Here is a 15,895-nt window from a genome sequence, read left to right as displayed (position 1 = left end):
GAGCTACGGCGACTAACGAGCCCCCGTGGCCAGCAGCCCGACCGCTTCGCTCACACACTGTAACCCGTCCCCGGCTCCCACAGCCCTAGAGTGCGTTGGGGCGCAGTGCTCCTCAGGGGTCCCCGGAGAGCAGAATAGCCAAAGCAGAAAGGAATGGGGGGGACAGCCGATGGACCGACAAGGGCAGGGAGGCTGCAAAGGATCCAGGCAGAGGTAGGGAGAGCCCAGATCACCTACGAGGAGCTGCCTCGCTCTACAGGCCCCACTACAGTAACACCAGCCTGAGCCGCGGGCAGCAGCTCGCAGAGGGAGGTGGGAGACACGGCTTCTAGGCCCAGCTCGTCTAGCCCCGTCCATGCCTCAGTTTCCCTGCCTGCTACAAGTAGGCCAGGTGCTGTCAGTTAGCAGCTGGGAATGGCTGCGCCGGTCCCCACCCCGCAGGAGCCCGGATGGATTTCTGAACTCAGGCCGCCCTTGAGGTGCTGCGAGCCAGGCCGGCAGTCCAGGTACCAGCTGCTGGGTGGAGGATTAGGCTGTTCGTGCTGGCGGGAGCTATCTGCAGCCCCGACAGGCCCAGTGGAGCCCAGCTAAGCCTCTGCGTCCAGCTTTGCTCTGTCTGCTGGCCGCTGGCGCACGGTCATGACGACGCTCTCAGCCAGCGCAGCCTGGCCGCTCCCAGGGAGGCACTTGTAGATTTCACCCCCACAGAAGGGAGGTAAATTTCATTTCTCCCCTGTGGGCAGCACCTGGCATCTTCCCACGGGACTCATGCCGACAAGGTCCACCACAAATCACCAAACTCTTGCCAGGGTCCCCCACACAGGAAGGGGGGAAAGCCCTCATCCAAGAGGAGGCCACTAGCCAGGCTGAGAGAAGCTGGAATTGGGTTATGGGGACAGCACAGACCTAGTTCACACCTGGATCCCAGCCTCATTTATCATCTGCCTCTCCATGCAGGAGCTCAGGAACGGCCCAAGGCCCGCTCTGGGATCTTGCCCCAGACTCGGCTTGTTTTATCATAGGTCCCTAAATTGCACTTGAAGATCTGCAGCCCCAAGTGAAATGCAGATGCTCTAGCAGGACTGAATCTTCAGGCTGGCATGGCTGGGGCTTGGGCAGAGCCAGCAAGGGGCGGGTAATCTCTGCAGGGGAGCTCAGAGCTAGCTAGGAACCCCACCTAGGAAAGAGAACACACGCTGTCTGTTAACTGCTCCGCAGGAGAGCGGCTGCTTTGAGCCCAGCCAACAGGCCCAGGGAGGGGGAGTAGAAAGGAACCCCACTCGCCTCAGAAGCAGGGCAGCGTTTCCCTGGAGGTGTTTCAGAACCAGAGATTTCCTCCTAAGCCCACTCAGCGATACGCTGTAGGACCTGACAGTGGATGGCTTCGGCCAAATACAAGATTAAGAGCCGTCGCCGTGTTCCACTCATGTGAATGGCGCAGACAACACACAAACAGCTCCTGCAACGAGACGCAGACAAGGCTGTGGGGTGGGTCTAGACAACGGACAGGTCGGGGAGAGGTAGGGAGACACCCACTGAAAACTGCCAGGATCCTCCCTAGAGCGGATTCACCCCCCACTGCTGACGAACCAAGGATCCGGGAGCCTGAGGGTCTGCTTGCCAGGCCTCCCGGATCTCCTGCCTGCGGACGGCCCCCTCTCTGATCCCACACTCAGAGATCAGACAGGAGCAGTGATGCTTTGGGTTTTTCTTTATTAAGTTTAAGTTACAAAACAGAAGCATTTTTAAGTCGCGTCAAGGCGGGGATGGAAAAAATGAGACTATCTGTTATAAAACCAGAGCCCGGGGTAAGGGAGGGAGCCTGGCGCTCTGTCCCCGTTCCGCAGGGCTGGCTGCGGGCTGGGGGAGGAGAGACCTGGAGGGGGTTAAGACACTGTTGGCACAACAACATGGCCGATGATCAGCAAAAAGGGACAAAGCTTCTCCCCAAGGAAGCGCGAGATTTGGCTGCTAAGTGCCGCGGCCAAGCCCAGCTCTCACTGCAGGGCAAGGGCATGGCAGTCGCCAGGGGATCCCGGCTTCTAGCCTTGCTGGACAAGTTACGGCCAACCTGCCTTCTCTGCTGCCCAGCCTCCCCGCTCTGTTCGCCTTGAAAAGCTAGCCTGTCCCTCTCTACGCAGGCAGGGGCGCGCCTGCCTTTCCAGACGCCTTAACTGCTGCTGGGCTGAGGCAGATGCCAACCTGGGCCAGGGGAGAAGGAGGACGGACAGACAGGAGAGCCAGAGCCCTTGTGTATGGAGGCAGCCTTGAGGCCTGGCACCCCAGAATAGCTGATGTCCCTGGAGCCCTTGGCACCTGCCTGAAATCACTCCTGCCGGTCCCCCTGCCGCCCAGAGGCAGGATCCCCTCATTCAACGGGCTTTGGACAGCAAAGCGGCCGAGCTCACACATGCACGAGCTGCTGCCTCTAAGCCTGGCCAGCAAAGCGGGCTTTCGAACCCAGCTCCGTCCTGCCGGCCGAGGGCAGCACTAGGAGGAGGTGCTCTACTTCAGTCCAGGGGACGCCGGACAGCCAGTTCACGGTGCTTTGAGTACAGCAGTCACCCAGCAGCCGGAGCAGCTGAAATGCGCAATTTATAGCCCAGAAACACTACCCTGCTGTCACCTCCACCCCGAAGGAAGGGCCCAGAACCCAGGAAGTCAAAGCCTTTGACACCTGGGTTAATTGCAAGTTCTCTCCCTTCCCTCGCTCCCCCAGCAAGTGGAGCGCAGATGGGCCTCGCTCCAGCCATCGCCAGTCGCGAACGGAAACCACAGCCAGGGCAGGCAGCTGCAGCAACCAGACACTCCGCCAGAAAGACGCTGCTCCACGTCGGACGGAGAGAGCCGCCCCAGGGGCGAGACGCAGCCGGTTCGCGCTCTGAGGAGGGGATAAAACAACTGGGTCAACTTTTATTGAGCTCGCTCGTCTAACAGACTTGTAAACGGTGAGCGTGACAAGGAATGCGAGGGAGGCAGCCCGTGCCCCACGCGCTGCCAGCACGGAGACTGCGCTACGGGGAAGAGTCCACGTCCGGCCCGGCCCCAGGCAGACGCCAGGCGAGCTGGGAAGAGGCGGTGCTTGGCTTTTAAGCTGCAGTAACAGTATGTGCTGGTGTCACAATCCCCCCGCGGCTGGGGGAGCGGTCCTGCTGGCTGGGAGGCGGGCAGTCCGGAGGCCGCCCTGCGCACACAGGCGGTTCTGGAAGAGGTCATCGGTTCTTGGTTCTCTGTAAACCTGAGCTGTTTCCTCCCTGGTGCCCCACCCTCCGCGGGTGTCATTGCGGGGGCAGCGGGATGCCCCTGGGGTCGGTGACCTGACCCTCCTGCAGGTTCTTGACGAGCTGCGCCAGCCAGCGCTTGGTGGTAGTGTCGTCCTTCAGCACCTGGGCGAAGGTGGTGTCCTTCAGCTGGTCAGGAAGGCACTGTCTGAGAGCCTCTCGTGCCCTACATCAGGAGACAAGAAACAGGGGGGCCAACAAATAAACTCACATTGACAAGAGGGGAGCATGCCCCCTGCTGGAACATTACAGCCTGGGACAGGCCTTCCCTGTGTCCTCAATAGCAGGCTGCTCTGAGCATGCCTGGGAAACTCCCCCCCACAGACTGTAGCCATGACCTCCCTCCTTCCCCAAACCCAAGAGCTCCAGGCAGATCCCCCACATTAAAGGTTACTGACCCAAGGGCCCCCCCAGTCCCAACACATTCCCAGTCACAACCCCCTTCCAGACATGAGGGGAGTGGCACGTCTGCAGAGTCAGAGGCTTCAGAGCCTGCCCAGCGAGGGACAGAGTAAATGCAAATATAGCTAGCCGGAGAAGTGGCCCCTCATTACTCGACCACTCTGCCCTCCACGAGCCCTTTGTAGCACAGCCCCATAGGAGCGAGGTGGAGCTCGCGCAGCGGCACCGGCCCTGGTCCCTACGTTTCAAGTCGCGCTGGGACAGTTGTAATTTATGACCATTTGACCTGCCGAACCTGCATTACAAGAGTCCGGCAGAGCCAGCGTGGCCGGCAGGTGCTGCGGGAGCTCATGGGTCTGTATCGAGAAAGGTCCCGTTCCGCTTCCAAGGCTGAGTGAGAGGCAGACACGCGAAGCGGGAATCCCAACGGAACGGCACTTCCAGCAAGAGGGGGAAGCACCTTTGCTCTCTGCCCCACAAGAGCCCCTGAAAACTCCTAAAATGTTTACCTTGGGTTATCGGAAAGGCGAAGGTAGCAGCGGACCACGTGTTTCAACAGCCTTGCGGACGGCTCCTTGGAGAGCTGTAGGACCATCTTACCCTGTTCGACAAAGGAGTGGCTCCAGTTAGAGAAATGGTGTTTAGAAAAAGGACTAGGAAGTGCTCGACTTCGGTGGTTTTGTTTCATTCTCCCAGGACTGGGACCGGGTTTTGGCAGCCACCAAAGCAGAGAGGACAGGTGGCTGTTGGCAGGCAGATCGTCCTCTTTCCAGTCTAGCTTGTAACACTAATAGGAGATGACCCCAACTCAAAGACCCTGCTCAAACTGGGGCCACTACTGCGGGGCTCTCTCCCACCAAGACCCACTTACAGCTGGATGGACCCAGCTGTCATTACAGATTATATCAGCAGGCCATTTCCTTCAAAACTTGATTAATTCATATTCAGCCCAGGACCTGCAAGAGTTCCATCTCCCTGAGCTTTGGTCCAAGGTTCAGGATGGAAAGCATTTCCCAGGGCTAGGGTTTCAGCATCTGCTCACTCGGTTTGCCTGCAAGTGACAGCATCCCCCTCCTTAGAGCCGTAAAGGAGGGATAACGAATGTCTGATAAGCACTGGGCAAAAATCTACATAATCCGACCTCAGGCCCATTGGATATTAACTGATCTATGCGGCTAAAATAGCTCTTTTTGCATCGTTTATGTCCCACCTCACTCCCCTTACTGAGGGATCTTCCTTGGAGATGCTAACTGTGCAGGTTTTAGTCAGTCTAGTCATAAATATCCATGATGTGTTTTACACTCATCCCAGTGAGAGTTAGATGAGAAGCTGCAGGTGAATTTACAAAGCTGACCATGGGAAGCCTGCATAGGACGGATCCTTGGCAGCAGGTGCTATCATGGGTAAACACAAGCTGGTTGGTCCAGTGTAACCCCGTTAGTAAGTGAAGAGAGCAACCAATCCTACCAATATCATGGCGACATGAGAAAACCGCTCGTAAGTCTGGCAGATATACGCCAATCCTGTATCATCCAGGAGGATCTTCTGTAGAATAAATGTAGCAACCTGGAACAGAGGGGAGAAATCACTTAACCAGCTGCGCCTGTAATGGACCACGTCCTGTTTGTTCTTCTGACAGCAACCCCTACCAACTGCAAAACGGACACATGCCAAGAGCACCACGTATTTCAACAGGGGTGGCTAACAGGTTTACCCAGTTTCAAACCAGAAGGAACAGTTGGTCTTTACACAGCACATGGAATTCACTGTGAAAGGGAGAAAGGAACAAACAGATCAGGACCCACCAACTCAAAGGGGCACCAGACCCTGCGTCGAACAACAGATGCAAAACCTGCAGACATCTCTCCATAGCTACAGGGATATACACCCCGCAACACCTTTCAGGATCCCTGGGAGCTATACATACCTATCACAACACATGGTGCACCTCATCCAATGCCCCAGCAACAACGATGTGGGTGAAATCAATACACCACCGTATAAACTCGCACAGGAAAATGATAAAAGACAAACACACCATGTGCCCTGAGGGCGGACACCTGTCACAAAGCGATCGCTCTCTATCTGACCTACCAGTCCTCGGCCTCAAAGGAAACCCACAGAGCACTTTCAAAAGACGAGCCTGGGAGCTTCAATTCATAACTTTGCTAGGCACTAAAAATCATGGTCTTAATAAAGATACTGGATTTATGGCTTATTACAACCATCTGTAACCCACTAACCCCCTTTTTTGTCCTATGACTGCAGGGGTGCTAATGGGCCACTTCACCTTGAATGTGTGTGAACAACGTACATTAAACCATTTGTTTCACCTTGTATTTAGCTGCAACAGCTTTTGCAAACCCAAGGGGAGCTCGGCGTAGCTCGAAAGCTTGTCTCTCTCCCCGCCAGAAGCTGGTTCAATAACAGATATGACCTCACCTATCCTGACTCTCCAATATCCTGGGGCCAACGCAGCGACAACAACGCTACAAAGGGAAGACAAGCAGATACAACAGCAGGGCTGTGCTGAGCCCCATGTTCACTCAGGCTGTGTCTGCACTACGGCGCTCACCACTGGACCGACGCAGCTGCGCCGCTGTAAGATCTCTCGTGCAGCTGGTCCATGCTGGCGGGACAGAGCTCTCCCGTCGGCATCATGAAACCACTCCCAACGAGCGGCAGTGGAAGAAGCTCCCACGCCGACACAGCGCCGTGCACAGCGGTACTTATGCCAGCATAAGTTAGATTGCTCGGGGGGGGGGTGTGGAATATTCACACCCCTGAGCGACATAGGTTTTGCCAACGTAAGTAGTAGCGTAGACATGGCCTAACAACCACCGCCATGCTGCCCGAGGTAATGGGCAATTCAGACCAATCAACTGCTGAGAGAGGGGAGACAGGGAGGAACACCCCAGGCCACGGCCCTGCTTAGCCATATACAACCTTGCCCAGCTGGCTTGTGGCTTTCTTCTCAAATGTTACACAGCCAGGCTGCCTTTCTGGAAGAGATGCTTTTATCAACCACGAGTGACTGGGCTAGGTACAGGCATGACGGAATACAATTCTCTGGCCTGTGCTATACAGGAGGCGGGACTAGACTAACGGTACCCTCCTGCCTTAACATCTACGAATACGGGCGAGTGGTGGGGTGAGCGTATATGACTGGGTGGGTCAGTGGTCGGCCTGAGGATGCCAGAAGAACTAGCAAGTGAGGCATTACTGTCAGGCTTCAGCATGGCACAGTCACGGTGTTCACCAATTCAGGACAACGGAGACCCAAGACAGGCCACGGGAAGGTCATTCTGCAGCATGGCTGCTCCAGCAAGGGGGGGGTGGGGGAGTCACCAGCAACACGCAGCCCCTCACGCAGCACGAGAGCGCAGCTAGTGCGGGGGATGACGGTGGATAACATCCAGCTCGGATCTTCAGAGCAACGTTTTTAAAGGAGATAAAGGGATCAGCAATTGCCCGTCGTTTTACAATGTCAAGTTGCAACAGGGGGAAGTTCAAACTAGCTGGTAAGACGCACTGATCTGCTGCCTGCAGGGACATGATGAACATAACACCTGGGAACCAGGGGGAAGCGGCCAAGAGGCCAACAAAAACAAATCACTTCATTCAGCTAAAAGCAAATACCGTTTTGGAAAGTTCGCTGCCAGACTCCATGATGCGCAAGCAGAGGGGGATAATTTCTGTTGTCAACAAAAAGTTTATCACTTCTTGCTCATCCGTCTTCACCAGGGCCCCTAAAAACAGACAAAAGAACTTCAGATTTTAATCACTACTGTCTTTGAAAGAGCAGCCTGAACGAGGAGGCAAATATTTATATGACCACAGTGATGGCGAGAACACAAGCTTTGCTCAGGTTTGTCCAGCACAACGGGAGACTTTGGGCACAGCCCGAGTACAAAGAAAGAATATCTGAATGGTTACGGAGTGATGACTCAAGCAGTAGCCGTATCCCAAATTCGGCTTCTGAAACTGTTACTATCCGGTGGGGACAATCCTTTGGATTCCTAGCACCTGCTTTGCGGAAAGCAGCCCACCCACTCACTTGTCTGGAACTTAAGAGCCATTAACCAGAGTCATTGTCAGCTGAGAGGCCTATCAAGTCCCATGCCACCTGGAGTGGATCTAGCTGACTTGCAGTGAGAAACAGGAGGGGTTACTGGGAATACGGTACACATCTCATCGGAAAAGATTAAAGCGTTGATGCTACCAACACTGGGGCAAATGCTACCTTCCTCGCTCGCTGGTTGTACCCCCCCCCCTGCTTTTCTCTGTCTGACTTTACACTGTTTGCATCACATGGCAGGGATTGGGCCTTTTCTCTATGAAAACCAACTAGCACATTGTGACCAACATGCCAAGCGACACACTGCAGAAAAAAGAGGAAGAGAAGATGGCTTCATGCAACACTCAATGCCGGGTGACCAAAAAGTCCCTGGAAGCTGTGCTCCAAGCCTCTCCAAGGCATACATCCTCACCACGCTGCGCATGGGAGTGCAGACTGCTTCTCTGAGACAACTAGTCTGAGTCGAGAACAGTGTGACCGGCATGGGAACATGCTACATAAACCAGTGCCTGTATGCACCCAGGGATTTTAAAGGGGGCACTGAACAGCCAGTGCAATCCTCCCGCTAAATCTGCGGACATTTCTGGCTAGGGAACTGCAGTGGTTCAGCAGAATGAAGCAAATATGCCATTTTTTAAAAGGCAGGTAAAGTCTAAGCTTTGTCTCCTCCCAGCAATAAAACAAACCCGATCTGAATCGTACCATCATTTGACCACTGGCGACCTTCATGAAAAATGAGTGCATTTTAGAGACGCTATCTTACTGTGCTGGGTTAGAAAGCTTTTAGGAAAAAAAAAAAATCTAGGGGAAAAAAATAGGAGAAAATGACACACAAGTAAATTCATGGCAAGAAAATGGAGAAAAACTCTGGAAGTCTGACCCCCTCAGTAATTACTTCTCTTGATGGGCTCAGCTTGTAGCTGAAGAAAAAGCAGCTTCCCTGTTCCTGCAAGAGAACTCCCCACCTGCTTTGAGACCAGAACTTCCCAATGGAGCCAATTTTTCTTGTGCCAAACCAAGATGCGGCTTAGGTGCATGCTATCGATACATCAGCCATGCACTTGTATTCGGTGTGATAAACCCCGCCAGCAACACAGCCGTGGTCCAAAACTCTAGGATCTTTTCTACCACGGACACGCAGAATTTATCTTCACAATTCCCACTAGTATTAATGGGAGTCAGGCTGGTAAGCTCTCCGCACATCAATGGGAAGTTAGACATTATCACATAACTCAGAAGATTACGTAGGGAAGGACAGCAACAGTGATTTAAGGTGCTGCTACACTAAAGGAATGGGATGAATTGGCCCATAGGAAAGGAGGAGCCAATGCTCCCAGTGTTTGCATGACTGCTTACCAATCACTCCAAGGCTGGTAAGCCGCAGGTACTCAAATGGACGAGTCTTGCTAACTGTGTGCAAGAAGGGATACAAGAAGAGAGGGATGTGAGCTGCAAGGAAGGCTGACCTGGAAGAAAAGGCAGAAGACACATTGAACATATACCACGAGAAGCCAAGAGGGCTAAACAGACCACACAATCCAGTGACACAGCATGCTACATCTGCCTCCGCCTCACCAGACAGTAACACCCATCGCTCTAGGCGGGCAGGCAAAGTATCCTCCCTTACAAACGGAGAGAGGGGACGTGACATGCTCCGGGCCGCACCGTCAGTGCAGGATGGGCAGGCAGGTGATGGGTCACAGGTATCGCTCCCAACAGGCTAAGGATCTCACGTATCCACATTTCTGTATTACTCTATCTCCCCCATTCTGATCTGCTTCTTGTCTCCCCCACATTACAGCTGGTCTTGTAGGTTGCAGATGGTTTGGTGCAGCAACTTATTTACCAGGTGCATGCCCAGGCCCCGGCTGGATGGGACCTCAATCTGCTTGGCCTCCAGCTACTACTACAGTATAAATATTACACAAGACTAACCGTCACCACAGCACTCAGTCATCCCTGGCTCCCAGCCCCAGAACCCATTTCTGATAATGGGCTGGAAAGAATTCTGATTGTGGGAAGTCCCCAGATGAAGAGGTTCCCCTGCTGACATACCATTTCCGAAGCCCATCCTAGGGGAGCTCTCTCTGCTGAACTGAATGACTGTGTTCAGAGTAAAGAGAATCCACCCTTCAGATACTGATCTTGAATTTTCACTTTTATGTAGTTATAAAGGAATCCAGTGAAAAAACTGGACTATTTCCCTGAAGACTGGCTTAAGGAGCAGTGCTGTGAAACCTTGTTTGGCAGAGGCTGAAAGACATTCTGCTTCCTAATTGTTCCCACAGTTTCGTTACAGGGCCTTATTCACAGGGAGAACAGAAACATGAGGGAATGTGGCCATTAGGCCGGATTTCTTCTGGGTTTCAGTCACTGTTCTTTAGGGCGAGCCCCTGGATTATTCCTTTCCTTGTCGTCAAGCAACAGGGACAGTGAGGCCCTAGGATATTGGAGGGGCAGCGTTCTCCAGCAAATAAGGCACTTGACTGGGACTCCAGACGTGGCACTTCCACTGACCTGCTGAGTGACTTTGGGACATTTTCCCTGGCTGTGCCTCTCTTCCACCCACCCATTGTTGTGTCAAATTACACTGCAAGCTCTTATTAGGTGCTAGCACAACAGGGCCCCAATCTCAGCTGGAGTGTCTTGGGAAGACCAGGTTTTAGAGATTAGAGTATTTAAGGAAATCTCAATATGCAACGTCCTATGTTTGGGGTTTCTGTAAAGTTGCATGCAAAGATCCACAAAGGAACTAGTGACAAGACAGTGCTGCTGTCCATCATCTAGCGCCATATGCCACACTGCCTTTAACTTGGAGGCAACATAAATGAACTTACCACTGGCCCAAAGTAACACAAAACAAATGATTTACATAGCCCAACACACAGTTTACAGGTATTTCGAGGCTCGCCAGTATGACTGATGACAATTACCTGGTTTCTGGATGTGACGCAACGCACTGCAGGAGCGCCAAAGCATTGCAGACTCGGTTAGATTGATGGGCTGTCAGGGTTGGCGGGTTGATTGATGGATAAATATTTACAATTTCCTGAGAAAGTTAAACAAAGCAAATTAAAGGAGAAAACTGTACCAAGCTGCAGAAATTCATTCGCCTGATAAGCGGCTGCAAGTGCCAGAGAGATGGCTGCCTTCTGTTTGCCACATCACTGCCTCAAGCATCATTTTAAAAGGAAGTTATGTAACCTGGGGAACTCAACCTTTGCCCAAGTGAGGGCTGCACCATGCAAATTGCCAGGTATCAGGGTGATGCATCTATTTTGCATGTAATTAAGCAGACTACAGCTGCCTTTAACTGTCAGTTAGATACCATGGTAACTGATGCCCTGGAAGTACCAACAAACAACAGTGGTGCAGTTCACTGTGCCTAGAAGTCCCAGCATGCAAAGCTCTATCCTGATCTATCATATGCTGGGATCTCTCGTCTCCCTGAAGCGAAGATGCTATGGGTACCAAGAAGGATGAACTGCATGAGCACAGGGGGCAGTTATAAGGAAGTGAGTGAGGAGGAAAAGTCTGCCCCATGCCTGTCGATTACTAACATAAGCCCTTTCTGACTTTCTTCCCTTGCTCCAAGTGTATGCTGAACAGGAGTTTCTCAGTGCCCGTCCCTCTGATTTTAATTTAATTCCTCAAAGGAAACTCCCAGGTCTCATATTCAGAGAGTCAAGCAGCAGCTGTGGAGCGTGTGGACTGCTGAAGAGGTAAACAAGGAGGAACGTGCGTGTTTTTATTCGGAAGGCTCTCTTGCAGTAGGAAGGGTTAAGTGATGGAGAGGTAACTGAGGAAACCCACGAGACGCCACATCAATGAACGAGCTCTCCCGGTCACCTGCACAGCACCCCGAGCATCATTTCAGGTGCAAAGGAAAAGCACCCACCTGCAGAAGAGCTGCGATTGTGCCAAATGAGTGCCATAGCATCGGGGCCAGGTCCGGGACTGATTCACGCTTCTTACTCAGCTCCAGCAAGGCATTCTCACGGGTCTCGGGGCTGGACAGTTCATTAATCCACTGATAGATCTTCTCTCTATCCACCTGAGCCAGTGCTGTCGGCACAGGCTTGAGGGAAGACAATAAAACGTGTAAGTACATCACGGTTTTTTCGGATTCAGACCAGGCCCTTTTTACTTTGAGAGAGACAGATGAAGCCAGGCAGTTAATGCAACCTCAATTAGAGGAGGAAGAAAGCAGCAGACCTGCTTTTCTAATAGTGTTCTGGACACAGATAATGGTCTCAGGTCAATGCTTATCATTTCACCTGCCACGAAACATGGACAGGTGCTTTGCTTCAAGGAATAAATCTCTCGCTACTGTAGTTTCTCTGTATCCTCTGGCAAAATGTTATCTAGCAACTTCCTTCAACAACATTCAGCGAATCGCATGACTTCCCATCGATACAAGCAAAAGACAAGGACAGGTTATTTTTCATTCTTTTTCCACTAGAAATCTGTGCTATATCACAGCACCAGCCCTGTCTATGTTAAGTATCTTTAGACCCTGCACTCAAAGTGTATGCATAATAAAAATGTATTTAAAGGAGTTCTTAAGACACGTTAGTTTAGATTCCACTGGTTTTAGACCTCCAAAAAGCTCAAGACAGCTTTTCAACACAAGCGACTCTCACTCAAAATGACATTAAAATAAGGGTCCCACATAAATGAAAAAGATTCTGATTATTTCATCACCCTTCGCATGGTACCCCGGGGCATTTTAAAAGTATTGCTAGAGAGACATTGGGCTACAACTAGATGTTGCACAAATCCATCTTGCTTGCCCATGAACATCAGTCTCTTCCCTAAGTATATATCTTAAAGGGAAACCCCTTATTAATTTGCTGTGTGGTAAAAATCCCTTCCAGAATAAGACAGAGAGAACTGAATCTGTACCCACACTCGGGTAATATTTTTAAGATTAAACATGACAGTTTTTAAAAAGATATTTCCATACCCACTTTCTCACGAGATCAGTGAAAGAATAACATCTTCAGTGAGTTCTCAGGTAGAAAAGAATCACATTGGGGAATCCAGGATTTTAAGATCTCTCTGATTTCCTTTGCAGAAAAGCTAAACTTTCATTAAAAAACAAAGTCTCATGGCTTTGCGAATGCTCTTTATAACAGCAATACAAAACTAATGCACTGCTGGTCTATTAAACTGACAATCTGGTAGTTTAGGTTGAAAATTCAGGTGTAACTAGATATGAATAGGACTATTTTCTTGACGTTTAGACCAACTAGTTACAGTGTATTTAGATTTAAGCATTCCCTTGCAGTGTCCTCTGCAACTCAACTCTTTCACAAGAACTAGGAAGTGAAATCAACTAGTACCAGAAGTGAAACTGTACATCAGGAACCAATCCTTACAGAACTGTGGAAGTTAGAGATGAGATGCGTATTAGGGTCCATCTAATTCTTTGGGATGCCATTCCAGAGCCTCACTTCTCATATCAACAAGTGTTTCCTGATACTTAGGTAAAGTTTTCCCTCTTAATTTCATCCATTCGGCCCAGTTATATCCCATGCACATTCTCACTAATCCTTCCCCACTCTTGGTATTTATGCTATTAAAAATCTGTAGACTTAATAACCCCTTGTTCTTATTCACTTAGAAAAGTATTTGTTTAGTGCCATCAGATTATCTGTAGATGTCAGACACAGTCAATCCCTGCCCTGCAAAGCTCACTACACATTTTAACTCTTCTTCTTTCCTCAAATCAATCCTTCTGGCCCCCTCTCCTCTCTCCCTGTTTTTCAGAACCTCAAACCAGGGTATCTCTTGAATGGTGAAAAGTGACAAATTTATTCTGTTTTAAGAGTGAGAAGTGTAATCCTGTTAGCACCTCCTATAACAGTGCTTAGAAATACATGGAAAACTGGAAGGTCTAATTTGTATTAGTTTATGACGACTGAACGACAAATCCTTTGACAGATAAACATTCGGGTCTATTTTGCTAGACATATTGGAAAATTCAGTTCAAGTTAACAGTTCAAATGTGTTGACTCCTCAACAATGCATGCACAAATTTATAGTGTCCAGTGCCTTCTTAAGAAAGAATCAAATTTCTCCCCAGACCCTACAGATTCCCATCTGTTACTTTTCCCTGAAAGTCTCATCTGCTTTTAATGCAGTCATTGATAAAACACAAATTGCTGTTTTCAAGGCTCACAGTCTCATTCTCCTTCCCTAAGATCCTAGGGAAGGTCAAATGCTGTATGTAAACATTGCAGATCCTTATCAATGATCTTACTAAATGTACTCTGTTGCCCCTCATGTATGCAAGAGTGATGCCATAGCTGTCTTAAAGCACCATGCACTGAGCGCTTGTGAATCACTGAAGAGCCCACAACTCATTTCACAAGAGTAAGGGCATTTACCTGCAGTGTCCCTGCCAAATTGCAACTCTGATAATTCCATAACAACCTTGATTTAGCCAACTGGAGACTTCTTTAATTAAGAAACTGCCCCCCAAGCATTCTGGGTAAAAAACATTGATTATCACACAACGTTGCCGAATTGTGTGTGTTTCTCTACATATACTGTTAGATGATCAACCTGATAACACCAGAATGAACCTTTATTTAACAAGAATGAACTAGAAGGGGTCTGATTAATTTGTATTTTCACTCTCATGCTTCTATTTCAAGTTTTCTGTCGTTTATTGTTTTTGCTCCATTCTCTGGACCTCCCCTCTATTATGTTATGCCCCTTTCAGATTAGCATCTAAATGCAGGCTCCGCCAGCAGTCTCACTATGTAAAAGGCCAGTGCTCTGCCTTATTACAGTTTTGTAACAGCAACTTCTTCCAACCTAAAAAATAAAAACCCCTGTTTATAGGCCTAACAGCCTTGCCTAAGGATAGGGTTATGTACTGCAGCCATCAGCACCGGGCTGCATTTTGGGCCCCATTTACATTTCTAAATATAAATGCAGGTTGGTGGACAGTAAACACATTTCACCACAGCTCACAGAGCGTGTATGTATTGAAGACTTTTAAAATTAGCCCTCAACAACTTGCACTCCATTCACATCAACCAGTTGTTTTTATTAGATAACTGTTTAAAAACAGTTGATCGCAAGGAAGCCCAGCGTATAGCTGGGGGCTTAATGGGAGGTACAGCAATGCCTTATCCGCTATAAAAAAGGATAGAAGCATTTTGCTATACAATCGTAAGGAAGGAACGGTTAAAATATTTAACTTTCTGCTTTCACCCGTTTGTACTCTACACGTGTATTTAGTCCAGGAATGATTCTTTACAATCATGGCATTAGACTGGCTAGGAAAACTAAAGGCTGCTGGAATTAGATACCGCTAAGCGCGTGGGTGACTCATATTTGTTTTTGTTGTTTTTTTTAAGTCTGACTAGTACTGGCAGTAAATGAATTTTAAAACATCCCTACAGCTTGATCTCCCAGCAAACCACCCCGGCGCCGGCACGCAGCGGCAAGGCCCCTCGCAGGCTCCGGTCTCAAGGAGCGTCCAGCAGCTCGAGGCGGGATGTTTCGCCCCGGGAATCCGCACGTGCTACGGTGGGGGGGGGGGGGGGGGAGCGAGAAGCCCCCCCCCCCCCCCCACGCATGGTCTCAGCCTCCCCGCGTGTCCCGGGGCTCGCCGCGGGCACCAGCGGTGTGTCCGCGGGACCCGGCCCCGGCCCGGCAGGGACCCCGGCGCTCGGGGGGGGGGGGGAACAGGCGCGCTCTGGGAAGGGCCCCGGGGCAAGTTCTCCGGCCTGCGCGGCCTCCTGCAGGCGGCCGGAGCAGAGGGTCCCGCGGGGCCGCCCCCGGGCTCTTCGGGGGCCGCCGCCCCAGCAGCAGGAGGGGCGGTGGGAGGAGAAGCGGGCGGCGGGGCCCCCCCGGGCTGAGCGGGGCCCCAGGCCGGGGGGGGGGGCGGGACCCGGCCGCTCCGGGCGAGCTGCGAACGGGGACCCGGCGCCGGGGGCAGGACTCACCGCGGCCGTGGCCAGGCTGTGCATGTTCGGAGCCGCCGCTCGCGCCGCCCAGGCCCGGGATCAGGAGGCCGCCGCCGCCGCCGCCGCCGCCGCCATGGGGCCCAGGCCGCCTGCGCGCCGCCGTGACCCCTGCCCTCCGCCCTCTCACCCCGTCACGTGCGCCGAGCGCG

General features: G+C 51.3%; 1 protein-coding gene across 5 annotated transcripts; it reads right to left on the bottom strand.

Annotated features, from left to right (window-relative positions):
* Nucleotides 1-1,693: 1,693 nt before the first annotated feature.
* On the bottom strand, nt 1,694-15,886 carry CNOT9 (CCR4-NOT transcription complex subunit 9). Of its 5 annotated transcripts, none has more exons than XM_043525422.1 (8): nt 15,726-15,886; nt 11,660-11,839; nt 10,695-10,810; nt 9,118-9,227; nt 7,323-7,432; nt 5,151-5,249; nt 4,193-4,284; nt 1,694-3,453 (listed from the first exon to the last, which is right to left on the bottom strand). In XM_043525422.1, the coding sequence occupies exons 1-8, from the start codon at nt 15,747-15,749 to the stop codon at nt 3,279-3,281; spliced, it is 906 nt and encodes a 301-aa protein (XP_043381357.1). In that variant the 5' UTR covers nt 15,750-15,886; the 3' UTR covers nt 1,694-3,278. The 5 variants fall into 5 exon arrangements, with proteins under 5 accessions (XP_043381357.1, XP_037769057.1, XP_037769055.1 ...); XM_037913129.2 differs by having other exon boundaries at nt 1,694-3,447; nt 15,726-15,884; XM_037913127.2 differs by lacking the exon at nt 15,726-15,886 and having other exon boundaries at nt 11,660-11,887.
* Between the last annotated feature and the right edge of the window lie 9 nt (nt 15,887-15,895).

This window comes from Chelonia mydas, chromosome 11 (genome assembly GCF_015237465.2).
Source record: "Chelonia mydas isolate rCheMyd1 chromosome 11, rCheMyd1.pri.v2, whole genome shotgun sequence".
NCBI lineage: Eukaryota > Metazoa > Chordata > Testudines > Cheloniidae > Chelonia > Chelonia mydas.
The sequence above is the reverse complement of the archived record's forward strand: the minus strand, read 5'-3'. Positions and strand labels throughout refer to the sequence as shown.